Raw genomic sequence first — 17,552 nt, forward strand, 5'->3', positions numbered from 1 at the left:
TTCTTTGCTCCAACGGAAGGGCAGTGCACCAGAGGATCCAAGATTGGCAAAAGGCACTACATTGTGGTACCCATGATGAAAGGAAAAATAAAATGAAAGAGGAGCCCGAGTGTCCTCTGACACTGAATAATGAGTGTTGGAGCCTGAGAATGTAGACCCGGGTCTGCACGAGATGATCTGTGCCCACGACCATCAACGAGCACAATATCTGTAGTGCCTGCTGCAGAGGAGAGACACTGGTGCACTGCATTGAGACATTGAGACTTTAGAGTGAGCTGTGAGTGTTTGCCAGGAGGGCACTCCAACAGATACTGAGAAGCACTATTTTCATGGAAGGCCTGAATCAAGAGGCCCAACGCGGAAAAAGACAACGGAAGTAGATTTGATGGACGATAGAAGCCTACCAAAGAGGCTTAGTACGGACTTTGGCATAGTTGCATAAGTGTTTCCAGTGCCACTGTATAAAGTGGGTTAGGAGATGTTCCCATTTGACTGAACTGCCATGGAGGAGAAATAGCCTCTAGTGGCTCTGCCCTTAGCATTCAAAATGGTCCACCATAAGTACATTTTTGTGACTGTTCTTATTGTTCTGCTGCCATCGTTTTAAAGTAATGTTCTGTCTGTACTCTGATAAAGGGTAGTCCCATTTCACCTGAGAGCATTGATAAGGATCGCCACTGTCTCACCCGAGTATATAATAGTCACTGAAATGCATAGGAGCCCTGAAGGTGTTTACTAGATGATTTTAGGATTTGCTTTTGCTTAGGACTAGAAAAATGATAATTCTATAGTGGTCATTACTTTCTACTGCTATCTGAATGTTAATGATGACTAAACGCTCTGTTCCCCTTGTATTCCTGCTCATACAAGCTTAATGAAATGTTTAGAATGGAAAAAGCCCACCTAGCAATGAATAAGGAAATTGATAAAATTATGAAAATTAATGTACAAATATTTTCTATGTTCCTACTGGATCATAGGAATGTCTTTAGCTCATTCTAAAAGGACCATCTGTTAAATATTGGACAGATTTGTTAGCATGAGCTGAAAGCCATTTTGTATTTCTGGCAGCCATTTTGTCTGCCATGTGCTCTGTCCTACCTTTCTGTTAACTGCTCTTGTAGTCTGCCTAGAGACAAACTATAATCAGCATCCTCCACTTCGCACATGCCCAGAAGGGCCTAGCTAGTAGAATGCACCTGCTTCTCTAGTATAACTGTCAGGCTATTTTTGCTGCTGTATGGAGAAGTAACTCTCCTCCTGCTTTGTTGAGCAAGTAGATCTTGTATGCCCAACTTAGTCATTTTGCATGCTTACATGAGCCAGGACTGCCCCTTGCATTTATGCTTACTATGTAACTCTAAAGCATATATAAAGCCCCAGTTTTCTGTACTCCTTAGACTGCCTCATTCAGTTGCTAAGGCTTCTGTGTGACGTAGCCTCACCTCATTTGAGTTTAATAAAAATTATCTTTTATATTTCAGCTTCTGTGCCAATTTCTTCTTTGTTGGTTTAAAAGGACCAAGTATCAGTGAGACCCCTGAGAAGGATTTTGATTACTTCACCACTGTTATTGAATTCTGGCCACACCGTATCCAGAATATACAAGCTTCTGTCACCTAACCCTAGGAAAGCACATAAACGAAATGAAGCTAAGTGGGAATCCGAACCTAACACCACTAATATTTCATTTGACTGGGGAAAAATATATAGTACAGCCTTCTCGAATAAAATATCCCCTATCTTATCACGGACTAAATACATGTTGCTCAATAGGTCATACTGGACACCAGAAAAACTTTTCAAACTCCATTTACGAGACAGACCGAGTTGTTGGAACTGCAATTCCGTTGTTGGTGACTTCACTCACATGCTCTTCACCTGCCCAACTCTACAGTCATATTGGGATAAAATTTACCAATGCATAGGCCACATTTTTAACACTCAACCTCCCAAGGAATTCTCATATATTTTATTGGGCGTCTTGGATCCGACACTGGTCAATGACAACGACCGACATTAGATGGACCTCTTGCTTACCCTAGCGTGTAAGGTTATATTGTGCAATTGGAAAAATGCTAGCAACGTGTCTTTTAGAATCTGGCAAGAGTGGCTGTCCTTTCTGAGAGGTGTGGACAACCCGGCACTTCATTCCTCCCCGTGGCGCAAATCTCACCGGAAACTGTGGAAATCCTTGGACGCCTCAACACTGTCATTTGAACCACCGTGAATCTAGTCTATTGTGAAATATATAGCTCTGTAATGTGCCACCATTGTTATGAAGAGGTATGCTGTATTCTTGTCTCACTCCTCATATGTAACTTAATGTTTTCTCAATTGGACACACTTGGTATTCTACTATGCCCGAGGTTATTTTCTTATCCTGCGACCCACAAACGATCTATGGCTGAATTTATAGGTACTTGAGCACGATAGTATAGTATTGTATTGTATAGTATGTATTCTTTTTCGTTAGCTTATAGCTTGTATTTCTTGGCTAGTTTGCATACAATGATTGTCTTGTTTCATGTACCAAGATGTCATCTGCATTGTCATTTTATTTCTCCCCTATTCTTTTTTCCCTTTTTTCTCTATGTATGTATTTTCTTTTGTTTTTGTGCGATTCTCTTCAATAAAAATGATTTGAACTAAAAAAAAAGAAAACATCTGCTTAAAGGATACCTGTAAGGTGACAGCTGTTTTCTAGAAATGTATTAAATAAATAATATATAAGGTTTTAAAAGGATTTGTAGAAATTAACTTCGTACTATATTAGCAACAACATCTGAACAAACCATTTACCTGTCGAACATCTTGGCTTTTGTATTTTGGTGATCAGGCAGCTTTGAAGTCTGCATTGTTTTTCGACAGGTTGGCGTCTTAGTTTTCTTTGACAAACGCCTGTTTTCTTTCCCACTTCCACAATCACTTTCCGATGTCAGATCAGTCTCTCGTTTTGCTTTCATCACTTTCACAGGAGTAACAACTCTTGAACTAGAAGGCTAAATAGTAGTAAAAAAGCATTGGTTCAAATTAGACTGGACCAAAGACCAAACACTTTACACACTCAAGGCAAACGGTAAGCGCAATTTAGTAAGATATGAGGAATATTTGCTACAAATACAACTACTACGACCAGAAGTGATGTTCAGAAACAAATATTATACCTTCCGGCTAAATTGCATTAATCAAGGATACTGGTGACAGTATTGACAGCTCATTGCCCAAGTGCAAACATACGCTAATTATTCCAGCCACTGAATGCCTCTGACATCAATGCAGAGATCCAGGTAGTGATGAGGTGGCTAGGTCCTTAATTTTGAAATATGAATTTTGATGTTATACTCTAGTATAGATCAAATTTCCCTTCTACTAATTTTCTATTAGAATGCCAATATTTTGAATTCGTACGAGAAGTACCAAGAATGATGGTGAAAAATGAACAGCAAGGAAGACAATGTCAAATTATTCCACACTTTCTGTGCTAAACATAAATCTGCCATCAACTTTCTCTTGCAGATCTAAATTAAACTGCTCTTTCTGAGGAATGTCCAGTAGACCAGTTCAGAACTTTGCAAGTCTCAACGATGCCATTTGCATGATGTCCGATTGTTGTTGTTATGAGCCAACCCCATTGTTAAAGGAGTGTTGGGAGTAAAAAAAAAAAAGATTAGCTTCATGGCAATGTTGGTACTCTTTAATTGTGAATTTTCTTCTTTCACAACTGGTTGGGAATGTTTCTGGGAATGGAGACGGGACCTAGCAGATGCACTCTCTTGTGTTGCACTGATTCAACACAATGTCAATTGGTAGAGACAGCATATGTCACACCAGGCTTCAAGATGCATTTAATGAGTAATGCTTATAAAAGACATCATAAGGTGTAGACAATTATATGCAATGAGGATAACATTATTTCCCGATTAAGTTAATCTTCATTTAACGACTTGGGAAACAAGCATTGGCAACGCCAACCTGCTTAGTGGATATATGGAAACCACTACACAAAGGGAAACAAGGTTACTCAATTTTTCCCACACGTACTCAGATCCTTCTCTTGGATAGACCACATATTTGAGTTGACTAGACGACAAGTTGGATCAAGGAGGTGCAAATGGAACAGATTACTGTACAAGATCAATCTCCAGTGACTTTATTGGACCTCACAGTGATTGCCACTAGATAGAATAGGTGCAAATTAGGTAAATGCACAAGTTACTTACCTTCGGTAACGATATATCTGTAAGAAACAGTAGTTAGTATTAGATTCCTTACCATAGAATATTCCCAGGCGTCAGTCTGGAACCAGAAATTTTTGCATGGCAGTACTCCTGCACGTCGGTAGGCGTCGTCTACGGCTCTGCGTCCATCGTCGGCATCGTTGGTGCCGGGATGACGTCGGGGTACTTAGACGCCGCCCTCGCGCGCTGACGTCAGTTCTTATACACAGCTTTTCCACGGCAGAAACGCAGAGCCATGATAAAAACCAACACTGGTGCCATGAAAATAGGGCCTGAAAAGGGATGACCTTAACCCTAGGTATCGGTTCGCAGAACGGGGAGGATGGGTGGGGCGGTAAGGGATCTAATACTAACTACTGTTTCTTCCAGATATATCGTTACCGAAATTAAGTAACTTGTGCATCTGAAAGAAACAGGTTAGTATTAGATTCCTTACCTTAGAATAGATACCCCAACAATGCCAACTCCGGTGGTGGGTCTGCGAACCAATAATCACACCAGAAAGTCCTGGAGATCGGAACGGCCGAAAAAGCCATCTCTCCAGACTTGGCTGTCCAGGCAGTAGTGTGTTGGGAACGTGTGCAGCGAGGCCCACGTAGCTGCCTGACAGATGTCCTGCAAGGGGACGCCCAGGGCAATAGTAGCCGTTGTGGACCAAGTGGAATGGGCCCTCAGCCTAACAGGAGGCTCCTTTTAAGCCAAAGAGTAGCATGCCTTGATGCACAAAACGACCCATGGGGAAAAGGTCCGCTTGTGCACCGCTCGTCCCTTCTTAGCGCCCACGTAACCAACAAAGAGTTGGACATCACCCCGGAAGTGGCGTGTGCGATCCATATAGTATGAGCGCGCGCGTTTTGGGTCCAGACGGTGGAGCCTCTCTTCCTCTTTCGAGGGATGCGGAGGCGGAGGCGGAAAGAAGGTGGGCAAGGTGATCACTGCCCGATGTGGAAGGCTGTGACTACCTTGGGCAGGAAAGAGGGTCGCATCCGCAACACAACTTTGTCCGGATGGACAGAAAGGAAGGGAGGCTGTGAAGAAAGGGCCTGGAAGTCACTCACTCTCCTGGCAGAGGTGATGGCAACCAGGAATGCAGTCTTAAGGGTAAGAAGACGAAGAGGACAGTTATGAACTGGCTCGAAGAGAGCGCACATCAGATAAGTCAGAACAAGGTTCAAGTCCCACTGGGGCATCACAAAAGGAACAGGGGGGAACATACGAGTTATGCCCTTTAAGAACCTATTTACAACTGGGGACTTGAACAAAGAGGGCTAATCAGGGAGCCTTAAGAAGGCGGAAATGGCAGAGAGGTAGCCCTTAAGAGTGCCCAGAGCAGAGCCCTGCTGGGCAAGAGAAAGAAGGAAGAGGAGAACCTCAGAAAGGGGGTCAGAGAGTGGATCCACAGCCTTTGCTGTGCACCATGCCACAAATTTGTTCCACCTGCAGGCGTATACCGATTTTGTGGAGGGACGCCTGGCTGCCAGAATTACATCGCAGACTTCAGGAGGCAAGTCAAATGGCCTCAACTGTCGCCACTCAATCTCCACGCATGGAGGTGGAGACAGGACAGGTTCGGCTGCTGCGACAGAAGGTCCTCCTGAAAAGGCAGATGAATCGGGGGATCAACTGACATGCTGAGTAGCTCGGGATACCAGTATCTTCGTGCCCAGTCTGGAGCCACAAGGATGACTTGAGCCCGATCGCGCCTGATCTTCAGCACTCTGGGCAGAAGTGGTATAGGCGGAAAGGCGTACAACAGACTGCAACTCCACACTCGACGAAAAGCGTCTCCAAGCGAGTGCCGCCTTGGAAATTCAAAACGCGCAGAACTGATGACATTGCGCGTTCTCTTCTGTGGCAAATAGATCTAACCAAGGCTCTCCCCACTGCTGAAAAAGACCTTGCGCCACGTCCGAGTTCAGACGCCATTCGTGATCCATCATGCACCGACGGCTGAGTTCGTCCGCCCTGGCTTTCAGGGAACCTGCCAGGTGTTGAACCACCAGGGTCACGCCCTGATGTTCCAGCCACTGCCAGAGGCGCAGAGCCTCCTGGCACAGGGTCCACGACCCCACCTCGCCCTGTTTGTTGGAGTACCACATGGCGGTGGTGTTGTCCGTGAACACCTGCACTACACTCCCCGGACAGAGGGGAGGAATGCCTTCAGTGCAAGCTGGATTGCCCGCAGCTCCAGAAGGTTGATGTGGAGCCGGGACTCCGCCGGAGACCAGAGGCCTCTGATCTCCGCCTCTCCCATGTGGCCCCCCCAGCCCTGGAGGGACGCGTCCGTCACAACTACGTGCTCCGGTTGGGGTAGGGAGAGGGATCTGCCGCTGACCCAATCGCGGTCCGTGAGCCACCACTGCAACTGTCTTGCAGTGCCCTCCGAGATCAAGACATGGTCGGACAAGTTGCCCTGATGCTGGGCCCACTGAAACTTAAGGTCCCACTGCAGAGCCCGCATCCGCCACCTGGCGTGATGCACCGGAAGCATGCAGGAGGCCATCAGCCCCAGAAGCCACAGCGTCAACCTGACGAGACTCGGGATAACGGCTGAAAGATCGAAATCAGAGCCTGAATATCCCGAACCCGCTGTTCGGGAGGATAAACCAGAAACTGAGTCTAGAACTGCTCCGATGAAAAGGAGCTTCTGAGAGGGTCACAGGTGCGACTTCGGCACATTGATGGAGAACCCCAGCAGGTGCAGGTGGTTGGCCGTAGTCTGGAGGTGGCTGACGACTGTCTGGGGCGAGCCCGCCTTCAACAACCAGTCGTCGAGGTAGGGGAAGACTGAAACCCCTAACCTGCGCAGATGAGCTGCGACCACCGCCATCGTTTTCGTGAACACCCGTGGGGCGCTGGTAAGGCCGAAGGGGAGCACGGTAAACTGAAAGTGCTTGTGGCCTCCCGTGAACCGCAGGTAACGCCGGTGGGCCGGCAGGACGGGAATGTGGAAATAGGCGTCCTGCAAGTCCAACGCTACCATCCAGTCTCCCGGGTCCAGGGCAGCTAAAACTTGAGCCAAAGTCAGCATCTTGAACTTATCCTTCCGGAGGAAGCCGTTGACGTTCCGCAGGTACAAAATAGGGCGTAGGCCCCCTTTGCCCTTCTTGGGAACCAGAAAATAGTGGGAGTAACCACCACACCCTACTTCTGGCCCAGAAACGCGCTAGATGGCCCCCTTGACCAAGAGTGCCGTAACTTCCTCTTGCAGAAGTTGCAAGTGATCCACGGCGGTGGTCCTGCGGTGGCATGGCTGGAGGGGTTGCCTCAAAGGGGAGGGAGTAGCCCCTTCGGACGATTTGCAGCACCCACCTGTCCGATGTGATCGAGCGCCAGTGGAGGAGGTGATGGCGAACCCTGCCCCCACTGGCGTCAAATGGGCCTGAAAGCTCGGACTAGGAAGGCTTTGAGGCGGATGCTGCGGGGGTAGATATGGACTGGCCGCGGCGGTAACAGGGGACGGTAACCACGGTAACCACGCCCGCCGCCGCGCTGAATGGTAGTCTGAGGCCCGTGGCTGGCAGGACGTGTGGGGGCACCCATTCCGTGGCCACGAAAGGAGCTCCAAATTTACGATCTTATTGTGAGAGCTGAAATCAAGCAAGCTGTAACAAATGCAGGGGTTCATTGCTGTGACTCTAAAAGATGCATCACGTGTGAATACCTTTTACAAACATCATCAGTTACTAGTTATGTTACCAGAAGAACCTATGCAATAAGGCAGCATCTAACATGTCGCTCAACATGCATTATTTATGTGATTCAGTGCCATCGGCAAAGCTGTAAAAAACAATATGTAGGCCAAACAGTGAATGACCTCCGCACACGATTCAGGAACCACAAATCAGCAATAATTAATAAGAAAATTGACCAGCCTGTAGCCAATCATTTTAACCTTGTGGATCATTCACTATCAGATTTGAAGATTTTCCCCGTAGAACATGTCTCAAAGGAAGAACTACTGGACTCCAAGGAAAACTTCTGGATGTACCGTTTAAAATCATTGCATCCAGATGGACTGAACATTACTGACAATACAACCTGATTAATGCATATCTCAAGAACTCTCAGGGCTGCATTGATTCCACATTCCAAATGGAATCTTCACTCATGATGCTTTTTGAAAATTCAGCTGTGTCATCTGTGCAGCCACTGAGCTTACCATCTTGAAACTACCTGAGGAAGGCAGAAGCTGAAACGTTGTAGTGGAAATATATTTTTGTTCTTTGGTGAATCTATCTGTTTGAGTCACTTCTTTCTTATATATTTTATTTCTTTGTGACTCATTGTATCCTTTGGGATCCAGATTTTTGCCCTGGCTGGCTGTTGTTTTCTTGTGATCCTTCATCTTCATATATACATATATACAAATACAGAGTGATATCCCTTGGTGGTAACAATTTTAGTTGTTCCTGGATGGATGTGCCATCTAATATTTTGGTATGCAGCTGTAGGGTAAAATATTGTCAGTTGAGATTCCATTGTATGCAGTTATGTTCGGCTTAAAGAGAAATAATTAGAGTAGAGAGACAGAGGGGAAAATAGCCAGAGGGGAGCATGAGGAAATCGGTAGAGTCAGATAGAAGAGATAAGATTGGAGATAGTCAGCATGGGTCTTATTAGCAAATGCAGGTATGTGCTGCATAATCTAAATTGGCCTGGTTCTGATCACTAATATCTTCATGTAGTTGGGTATAATTCTAAGTAGTAGGTATGGATCAGCAAAGTTAAGGAGGGTTGGGTTATTGCAGGTATAGGTCCAATTTAGATCAGGAGGCTGCATGGGCAGTTGAGTATGAACATATTGTTTTATATAGTGTTATATTCACTCTTTAAAATATGCGTTAATATTGAAAAAGTATACGTCAATATGAATTACGATACATTTGTGTATAAAAAGAAATTGCATCTTTATTGACAAATTTGCCCATTGTGAACTCCACGTCAACCCAGACTCAGAAGTACGTAGTTAGGCAGGCCCTGAGACCCAGGCCCAAGGTCACCGATTGACAGATCACAGGTGGGGTGGCATGTAGCCAGCAGATAAATGCGCTAACCATAAATCCCAGCTCAATCACACAGATAGGCACAGCAACACCACAATGATCCACACAGATTGGCCCCAATAAAACACACATGGCCGGAGGGGTGTGCGCATTCCTAAAACACCATAAAGTCAGATGCCACATGAAGTAAGGAACACTTAGCCAATCGTGACACAGCACACATAGTACACCTAGTGACCACACGCTCACCATGCCTGATATCTGCACATGTTACCCTCTGGCCACATTGTGTCCATAAAAAGTCAATGTCCACCTGAATTCCTCATCCAGTACATTAATTAATGGCTCTAAAGATTCCTTACCAAAAAATGATCACCCGAACTATTTTATTGCATTTAATGAATTGTATAAAAGTCTATGTTAGACCGATTGTTAATTTAGACAGTCCTAATACCCTATGCCTGTGACTGTGCTCCTGGTTGCATTATTTAATTTAACAAATTGCTCTGGGTTTGCCAAAGGCCTCTTGTTGTTTCAAAGTATTTCATGTTCAAGCAACATATGCATTCTTAAAATAGTTTTGTGAAAACAATATGTCATCTAATAACACTATAAAGAAACTAAAGTATTTAACTACATTTATTGCTTAAATATAAAGTTACACTTCCTTCAACCCTAAAAAAAATCCTTACTACTCCACACACTACCCATGCCTGAACCCTATCCCTTCCTACTCATATACACTACCCATCCATGACACCTAAAAAACCTTACCACCCCTACATATTACCCGTTCCTAAACCCTAAAAATCCCTTACTAACTCTATACACTACCCATCTCTGAACCCTAAAAAGCCCTTGCTACCACTATACACGACCCATCCCTGCACCCTAAAAACTGCTTACTAACCTTATACACTACCTATCACTGAACCCTAAATGCCCTTTACTCCTCCTATACACTAACCATCCCTAAAACCTAAACAACCCTTGTAACCTCTACATACCACCAATCCTTGAACCCTAGAAAACATTATTACTCCTTTTTATGTAAAACAGCATCAGAAGGACGGGGTAAAGGCTGACATGTTTGGGGCCTACTGAGACTAGGACATTAGTAGGGGGAAGCCAGCCACAGCCTGCATAGTTTTCATCATTACTGGAGGTTACATTGTTTAGGAAGTAGCTGGTAGCACAACTAACTTAAACGTTGGTACTCAGAGCCATTATTGGAATAAAATCAGCTAAAGCTCCCATCCCCGACTGGTTCTCGGGTCATTCTACAATAAGCTTGAGACAGCAAAGGGCTGCATTGATAGCCTTGTTCAGATCTATAGGCATGCACACACCTATGATGGCCGAAGCGGATATAGCAGCGATATTTATTTATATCAAAAGTTTTATATAGGGCTGCAAGACCCGGGGGTAGCAGAGCGCTTTACATGAGCATTAAGATTCCAGTCGGTACAGTAGATTCCGCAAGATCAAAAAAATATACAGACATTACACATTAAAAACAATTCTTAAATAAGCAAATAGGCTAACAGTTATGGCCCTGAGTAGAACGAGAATGACACGGCAGACGGTTAGCACAGAAACAATAAAAAAAAGGCAAGGGAGCTTTAGAAGGGTCCTTTTCCCCGACAAGGCTTTCATTTACGCAGTTAAATGGGATGGGGCTGATCATATATCCATTGCCCGAAACATGCAGCACAGCTCACATTAGGAAAGGGGGAAAGGGAGAAATCTGGGCTGTTAGGTGAGGAAGCGAAGTAAAGAAATCGAGTGAAATAGGGTGGGAGGGAGCAAAAGAGAGGAGAAGGGAGCGACGAGTTTGGGGGAGATTGAGGAGGAGCTAGGGGTAAGGGTTAAAAAGAGGGAGGTTAGCATTCGAGTGGAGAGAAAGTCTAGGAGAGAGAGAGAGAGGAAGAGTCGGACAGAAAAAGTCTGTCGGGCAAATATATGACAGGGGATGAATAAAGGGTTGAATGCAGCGATTACGGACCTCAGTATTTGGAGAGAAGGTGGGATTTGAGGTCTTTTTTTTAAAGTTGTGGTACAAGGAGTTACAGCGCAGATCTCTGGGGAGGGCATTCCAGATGATTGGGGCGTTTCCGGAGAAGGAGCGGGATTGTGTGGAGCTCCTATTTGATAGGAGGGAAGAGAAGTAGAGCATTTGAGATTCTCATCTGCCGGGAGCGGCCCGCTCTTTCAAGTTTGTCGGAGAGATATAGCGGGGTTTGTTGGTGGAGGGCTTTGTGTGTAATGCAGGCAGTCTTGTATGCAGATCTTCCCTCAATGGGTAGCCAGTTTAGGGCCTTGAGGGGTGATGTGGTCGAAGCGTTTGCAGTCGGATATTAGCCTGGCGGCAGAGTTGAGCACAGATCTGAGGGGGGGCAAGGTGTGCTTTGGGGATTCCAGTGAGGATAGCATTCCCATAGTCTATTTTGGAGAGGACTAGGGATTGGACAACCCATTTAAAGTCGTCAGAAGGAATGAAGGGTTTGAGTTTTTTTAAGATGCCGGAGAGTGCAGAGAGCTCCTTTTGCCGCGTTCTTAATGTGGTTGTTAAGAGTGAGTTTGTTGTCGATATTGAAGCTAAGTGATTTTGCTGAGTTAGATAAGGAGAGAGAGCAGTTCAGGGCATTGAGGTCAGAGAGCCAGCCTTGGATCGGGAGCTTGTTGTTTTTAGGTGAGAAGAGAATGATTTCGGTTTTATTAGGGTTAAGTTTGAGGTGATTGGAGAAGAACCAGGATTGGATAATACTCAGGGCATTGTTAAGATGACTAATATCGGAGTGGGACTTGATCTTGTAGTACAGTTGGGTGTCGTCCGCGTAGAGATGGTAGTTAATTCTGGCTTGTTTCAGAATGAAGGTAAGGGGTTCCATAAAGAGGTTGAAGAGGGAGGGACAGAGAATAGAGCCCTGGGGTACGCCTAGGGAGTCCGGCATGGGGTTGGAGAGGCAGTCCTTGATTTTGATTTGTTGTGTTCTGTGTTGGAGAAAGGAGGAGAATCATTTGAGGGCTAGACCGTTGATGCTGAAACGGGTTTCGAGTGAGTTAAGTAGAGAGGCGTTGTTAACTGTATCGAAGGCAGCGGAGAGGTCAAGGAGAATGAGAAGGCAGGACTCCCCATTGTCAAGGAACCGGTGGAGGTCGCCGACAATCTTGAGCATGGCTTTTTCCGTGCTGCATCCTTTTCTGAAACCAGATTGCAACGGGTCAAGGAGGTGGAAATTGTAGATGTGATTGTCGATTTGTCAGAGAATGTGTTTTTCCAGTACTTTAGATAACAGTGGGAGGTTAAAATGGGGCCAAAGTTGTTAGGGTCATTCGGGTCAGCAGATGGGTTTTTGAGGTTGGGAGTGATTTGACCGAGCTGGAGAGAGTCGGGGACACGCCCCGTGGCAAAGGAGGAGTTAATGATTGAAGTCCAGTAAGGGGCGATGATGTGTTTGAGGTCATGGACGAGACTGGAGGGGAGAGGATCTTTGGAGTGAGAAGAAGGCTTAATTTTGGAGAGGATGCTGAGGATTTCCTGTTCAGTAACAGGATGGAAATTTTGCCTGGAAGCATTCTTTTTCAGCTGTAAGATGGGGGAGAAGGAAACAGGAGAGGTAGAGACAGGACTATGTGTTGGAGTGCTGGGATGAAGGGGTGTGGTCGACGTGGGTGAGAGGGCTGAAAAGATGTCACCTTAATTTAATGACAACAAGGGACCCCAAATTTAGTCAGCAGGGACCATGGGGAGCATACTTTTTGAACAACAACAGCGGTCCCCAACATTAAGGAATATCACCACATGAATAAAATATAGACAGAGTCAATCTATATTTTCAAAAAAGACATGTCCAGCCGGACAGAGGTCTTTCAGAGATTTTACTCAGGATTTATGTATTGAAATCACATAAAGATACCATCCAACAATCAACCAAAGTGGACCACAAGCCTGTGTCCAGTACTAACAGAGCAAGTACAAGAGGTGATGTAGACAGCAGAGAAGGGCTTTGTAAGGCGGAACAACGTTACTCTATAAACAGTACAATTGTACAGAGTATAACAATCATGCACTGGACATTTCAGTAGTAATCACAGTTAGGTTCACGTGCATTAAAGGTCGACGGCGTTTCGGACCCCTAAAAAATATCAGGGACCATCATCAGGACAAATACAATGAAAAGCCTTAGGTTAATTAAGCCTCTAAATGCCTAAAGGGGGGAAAAAGGAAATATTAAAACCAGATACAGGAACAGCTTAAGCATGATCAGTAACATAGTGACTTGAGTGTGACCAGTGAGCGACACACTACCGGTCAAGCATGTCAAGTGAACTATGGTGATGGTGTATACAAGATTAGCCGTGATCAGGAAGAAGGGAAAGTACATATGGCAGTGAAAGTGTCCAGTGAGGACGTAAATGCAATCAAGAACGTTGTAGCACAAAATTTTGCCGCGGAGACTAAATTAGAATGGCCTCGCAGTGAGGGAGTGACGTCTGGTGAAAGGCGATATTTTAAAAAAGGCAAGATGCGTGATCGTGAAGGATTAACTGACGCGGGTGGAGTCAAGAAATGGGACCAAGGCTCACCGGGTTGCCTCGTGAGATAAGGGCTGGCTCCTCGGGCATAAGAATAACACGCGATCACCCTGCAAGGGCGGAATAATTAGTAGCGGAAAAAACGTGGCATTTTTAGGTAACAAGCCGCGAGGGCTCTACCAAGGGAGTAACGAACTTACCAGAATCGAGTGGCGGCGGCCGCGGAGTAAAATAAAGTCCGTCGGCTTGCCAGGATACCTGATGGAAAGGGGGGCGCATTACCAATATGTACAGTAACGATAATAACAGTAAGAGAGGGGAGAGTGGAGGTAATCCGCTTACCGGGTTAGTCGGCCTGAATCATTTCCTGGCGTGCACAGGGAGGAATCATTCAGAGAGCAATATAGTCGCCTCGGATTGGTCCCAAGGTGGGGCATAGAAATCGATGACGGACTCACATAGGCGCCATCTTAGGACAGTGGTTGTGAGGGGAACAGGTCGTGACGCGAAGTGAATTCACATGCTTGGAGAAAAGACATGCTTTTAGAAAAAGGACGCGCTTTAAGAAAAATTGCATGCTTTAAGGACAGTGCAGTTTAAAATACATTTATACAATGGAATGCAGGACGGACTGAAGATAGCATCCAGTTCTTGATGAATGCTTCTGGGAAAACACATAATTATTACAATCCAAATACAAATGTAAAGCAGAGAAATAAAGAAATAAGTCTGACTCCAAAAACCCAAGTATCAGATAAGGGCAGTCCATTCATCTTGAAGGTTAAGCCCCGAATTCAGACTATCAGTCTTCAAAATCCATTTGAGTTCCTCCCTGTTCAAGAGGCGTGTGAGATCACCACCCCTGGGTGAGATGATGATTTGTGAAATCACAGTCCATCGGATATCATTCTCCGAGTATCCCTTCTCCAAGAAATGTTCCACCAGAGGGGCGTTGGGTGTTTTACACCTGATGCGGCTCCGATGTTGGGAAATCCTCAGTTTAACCTTCTGCTTGGTTTGACCCACGTATATCAAGTTGCATGGGCAGAAGATGGCATACACAATGTTCTGACTATTGCAATTGGTAAAAGTTTTTAGTACATTTCTTACATTGTTATACACAAATTCCTTGCCATCAATTGAGAACTCACGCACGACCAGCAGCGGGCGTGCCCAAGGAGTGGGGGTAATTGCCAGTGGTCATGAAGGGTTACATTTCTAGTAGAGGGTAACGCAGCCCTCACCAATTGGTCCTTGAGATTTTTGTTCTTCTTGAAGGCAAACAACGGAGTGTCCCAATTTAGTACCCCTGAGTTTAGAATGTGCCAGTTCTTTTTTACACATTGTCTCACCCTGTTGGAGACTGGGGAATATGTAGTAACACAGACCAATTTTTCAGTGGCTTTTTTGGGTTTTGGGTCAAGGAGGGTTTCCCGTGGACAATACCAAGCTCTCTTCATAGAGTTCTTAATGAGGCGCCGGGGGTACCCTCTGAACCGGAGTTTATTCGATAATATGCTGGCTTCACAGAAATAATCTTCCTTTTTATAGCAGTTCCTTCTCAGCCTAAGGAACTGAGAGTATGGCAGACTGTCCCTCAGAGCCCTGGGGTGACAACTGTCATAAGGTAGCAGCGTGTTTCTCTCCGTAGGTTTACGGAAAAGGGAAGTGTATAGGATGCCCTCATGATGTTGAATGTTTAAATCAAGGAAGGAAATGCTACTTTGGTTGTGAGCAATTGTGAAGGTGAGGCCATTACAATTATGGTTCAGCCAGTGTAGGAGCCCGTCCAGTTCAGGGATAGTACCGCCCCAAATCAAGAAAATATCGTCTATATATCTCTTCCAATTTTTTAATCCCTGGTAAAAGGGATTTGTGGGGCACAGGATGGTGTTCGTCTCCAGCCAATCCATGTACAGAATAGCCAGGGTGGGGGCAAAGACAGCCCCCATAGATGTACCACGCACTTGTTGGTAATACTGCGAGTCGTACATGAAGAAGTTTTGGGTAAGACAGATTTCTAAGAGTTGGATAATAAATATCGTCGGAACTCTGTGTGGACTGGGTCGGGTGTTGAGAATGCTCTCCATCACCAGCAGAGAGTCCCTCTGTGGTATATTCGTGTACAAAGACTCGACGTCTAATGTACACAGGGTCTCAGTGTTAGGGTCAAAAGTGTGGTTTTCTATGATGTTTATCATATGCATACTATCTCTAATATAACACTGGGTTGTTGATACAAAGTCCCTTAGGAAATAGTTGACATAGAGGTCCAGTGGCTCAAGGACTGAGCCACAGCCCGAAACGATGGGTCTACCCGGGGGGTTATCCAATCTTTTGTGGATCTTCGGTAGAGTGTATATCACTGGTATTCTGGGATTGGAGATGTTGAGGAAGTTATATTCATGTTGGCTGATGATGCCCTTTGACATCGCATCTGTTGTCACATGCCTGATGAGAGTCTGCAGTTCCTTTGTCGGATTACAAGGTAATCTGCAATAATGATCAGTGTTGGAAACCTGACGTAGTAATTCTCCCTTATAATTTTCAATGTCTTGTAAGACAATCCCCCCACCCTTGTCAGCAGGTTTAATTATGAGCTGGTTGTTATTTTTCAGGGTGGAAATGGCATTCTTCTCTTCGATCGGAATGTTAAAGGGTATGAAAAGATGAGATTTTTCTAGCTCAGAAATCTCTTTAAGGATAACCTTTTCAAATGTCACAATCTCTCTCGGTATCATGCTAGCTGCCGGAGAGAAGGTCGAAGGTGGTCTAAAAGGTGTAACAGTGGTTTTTGGCTCAGAAGGATTGAGTTCGAAGTAAGAACGTAGTCTTAGCTTACGAAAAAAGGCCATCAATTCAGATTGTAGGTCCAAGAAATTAGGGTACTTAGCAGGGACAAAAGATAGTCCTCTCTGGAGGAGTGACGACTCATAATCAGTGAGTAAGTGGTTGCACCAGCTTACCAGATGATTTGGAAAAATATAAGAAAAAACATGCACGGCTAGAATTGATGATGCTTATGTTGACACAGTATCTTAAGTCTAATACCATACCCCTTGGCTTACAGGTGAGAAATATTCCAGGTGTGTTTACTGACAACCCCAAATACATCACAGGGTTTAGCGGGATTGGTACTACCTGTTCCCGCCACTGGTTAGTACTTGGGATTGATACTGCGATTGAGGAATTGAAAAAACTTGACGATATTATTAAGGATTTGGAAAAACAAATCGTAGATGACAAAACTATTGTTGATACCAAGTCCCTTTTGGAGAAAATTGACAAAACGGTTGCCGAGTTTCACCGGATAGAACAGAATAAAAAATCTAACAAGGTAAAGAAGGACATCACATTCTTTTCCTTGGAGCGCACCTATCCCTATCTACAGAAGGATTTCTATCTTAATCGCAACTGTAACCCACACCAGCAGACCCCTAGACCTTGGGGACGCTTTAATAAAAGGAACACAGTGGTTGGATTCACGGACTCGTCAGCTGACTCATCTGACAGTTCGGATACAGGAGAAGGAACAAGTGGCCAGCAACGCAACCCTTCCCATTTTTTATCCAGAGGCAACTCAGAACCCCAAAAGAAAGGCAGGGTAAAACAACAACAGAGATGGCACAATCCCCCTGGGGAACGCCAGACGAGACACAAATTTTACCAATGGTAACTCCTGACTGTGCCCACAACCTTATACCGATTTTTAACATCTCCAACCACTTACTCACTGATTATGAGTCGTCACTCCTCCAGAGAGGGC

General features: G+C 45.1%; 1 protein-coding gene across 6 annotated transcripts in view; it reads right to left on the minus strand.

The window, feature by feature from the left end:
* Positions 1-17,552, minus strand: part of LRRCC1 (leucine rich repeat and coiled-coil centrosomal protein 1) — a 481,085-nt gene that overhangs the window by 366,035 nt on the left and 97,498 nt on the right. For all 6 annotated transcript variants that reach the window (XM_078687089.1, XM_078687090.1, XM_078687091.1 and 3 more), the window contains one exon: positions 2,803-3,002. In XM_078687089.1, coding sequence (XP_078543215.1) covers positions 2,803-3,002 — 200 coding nt within the window. The remainder of the gene's footprint in view (positions 1-2,802; positions 3,003-17,552) is intronic.

The sequence above is a fragment of the Lissotriton helveticus genome, chromosome 4_1, assembly GCF_964261635.1.
Source record: "Lissotriton helveticus chromosome 4_1, aLisHel1.1, whole genome shotgun sequence".
NCBI classification, from domain to species: domain Eukaryota; kingdom Metazoa; phylum Chordata; class Amphibia; order Caudata; family Salamandridae; genus Lissotriton; species Lissotriton helveticus.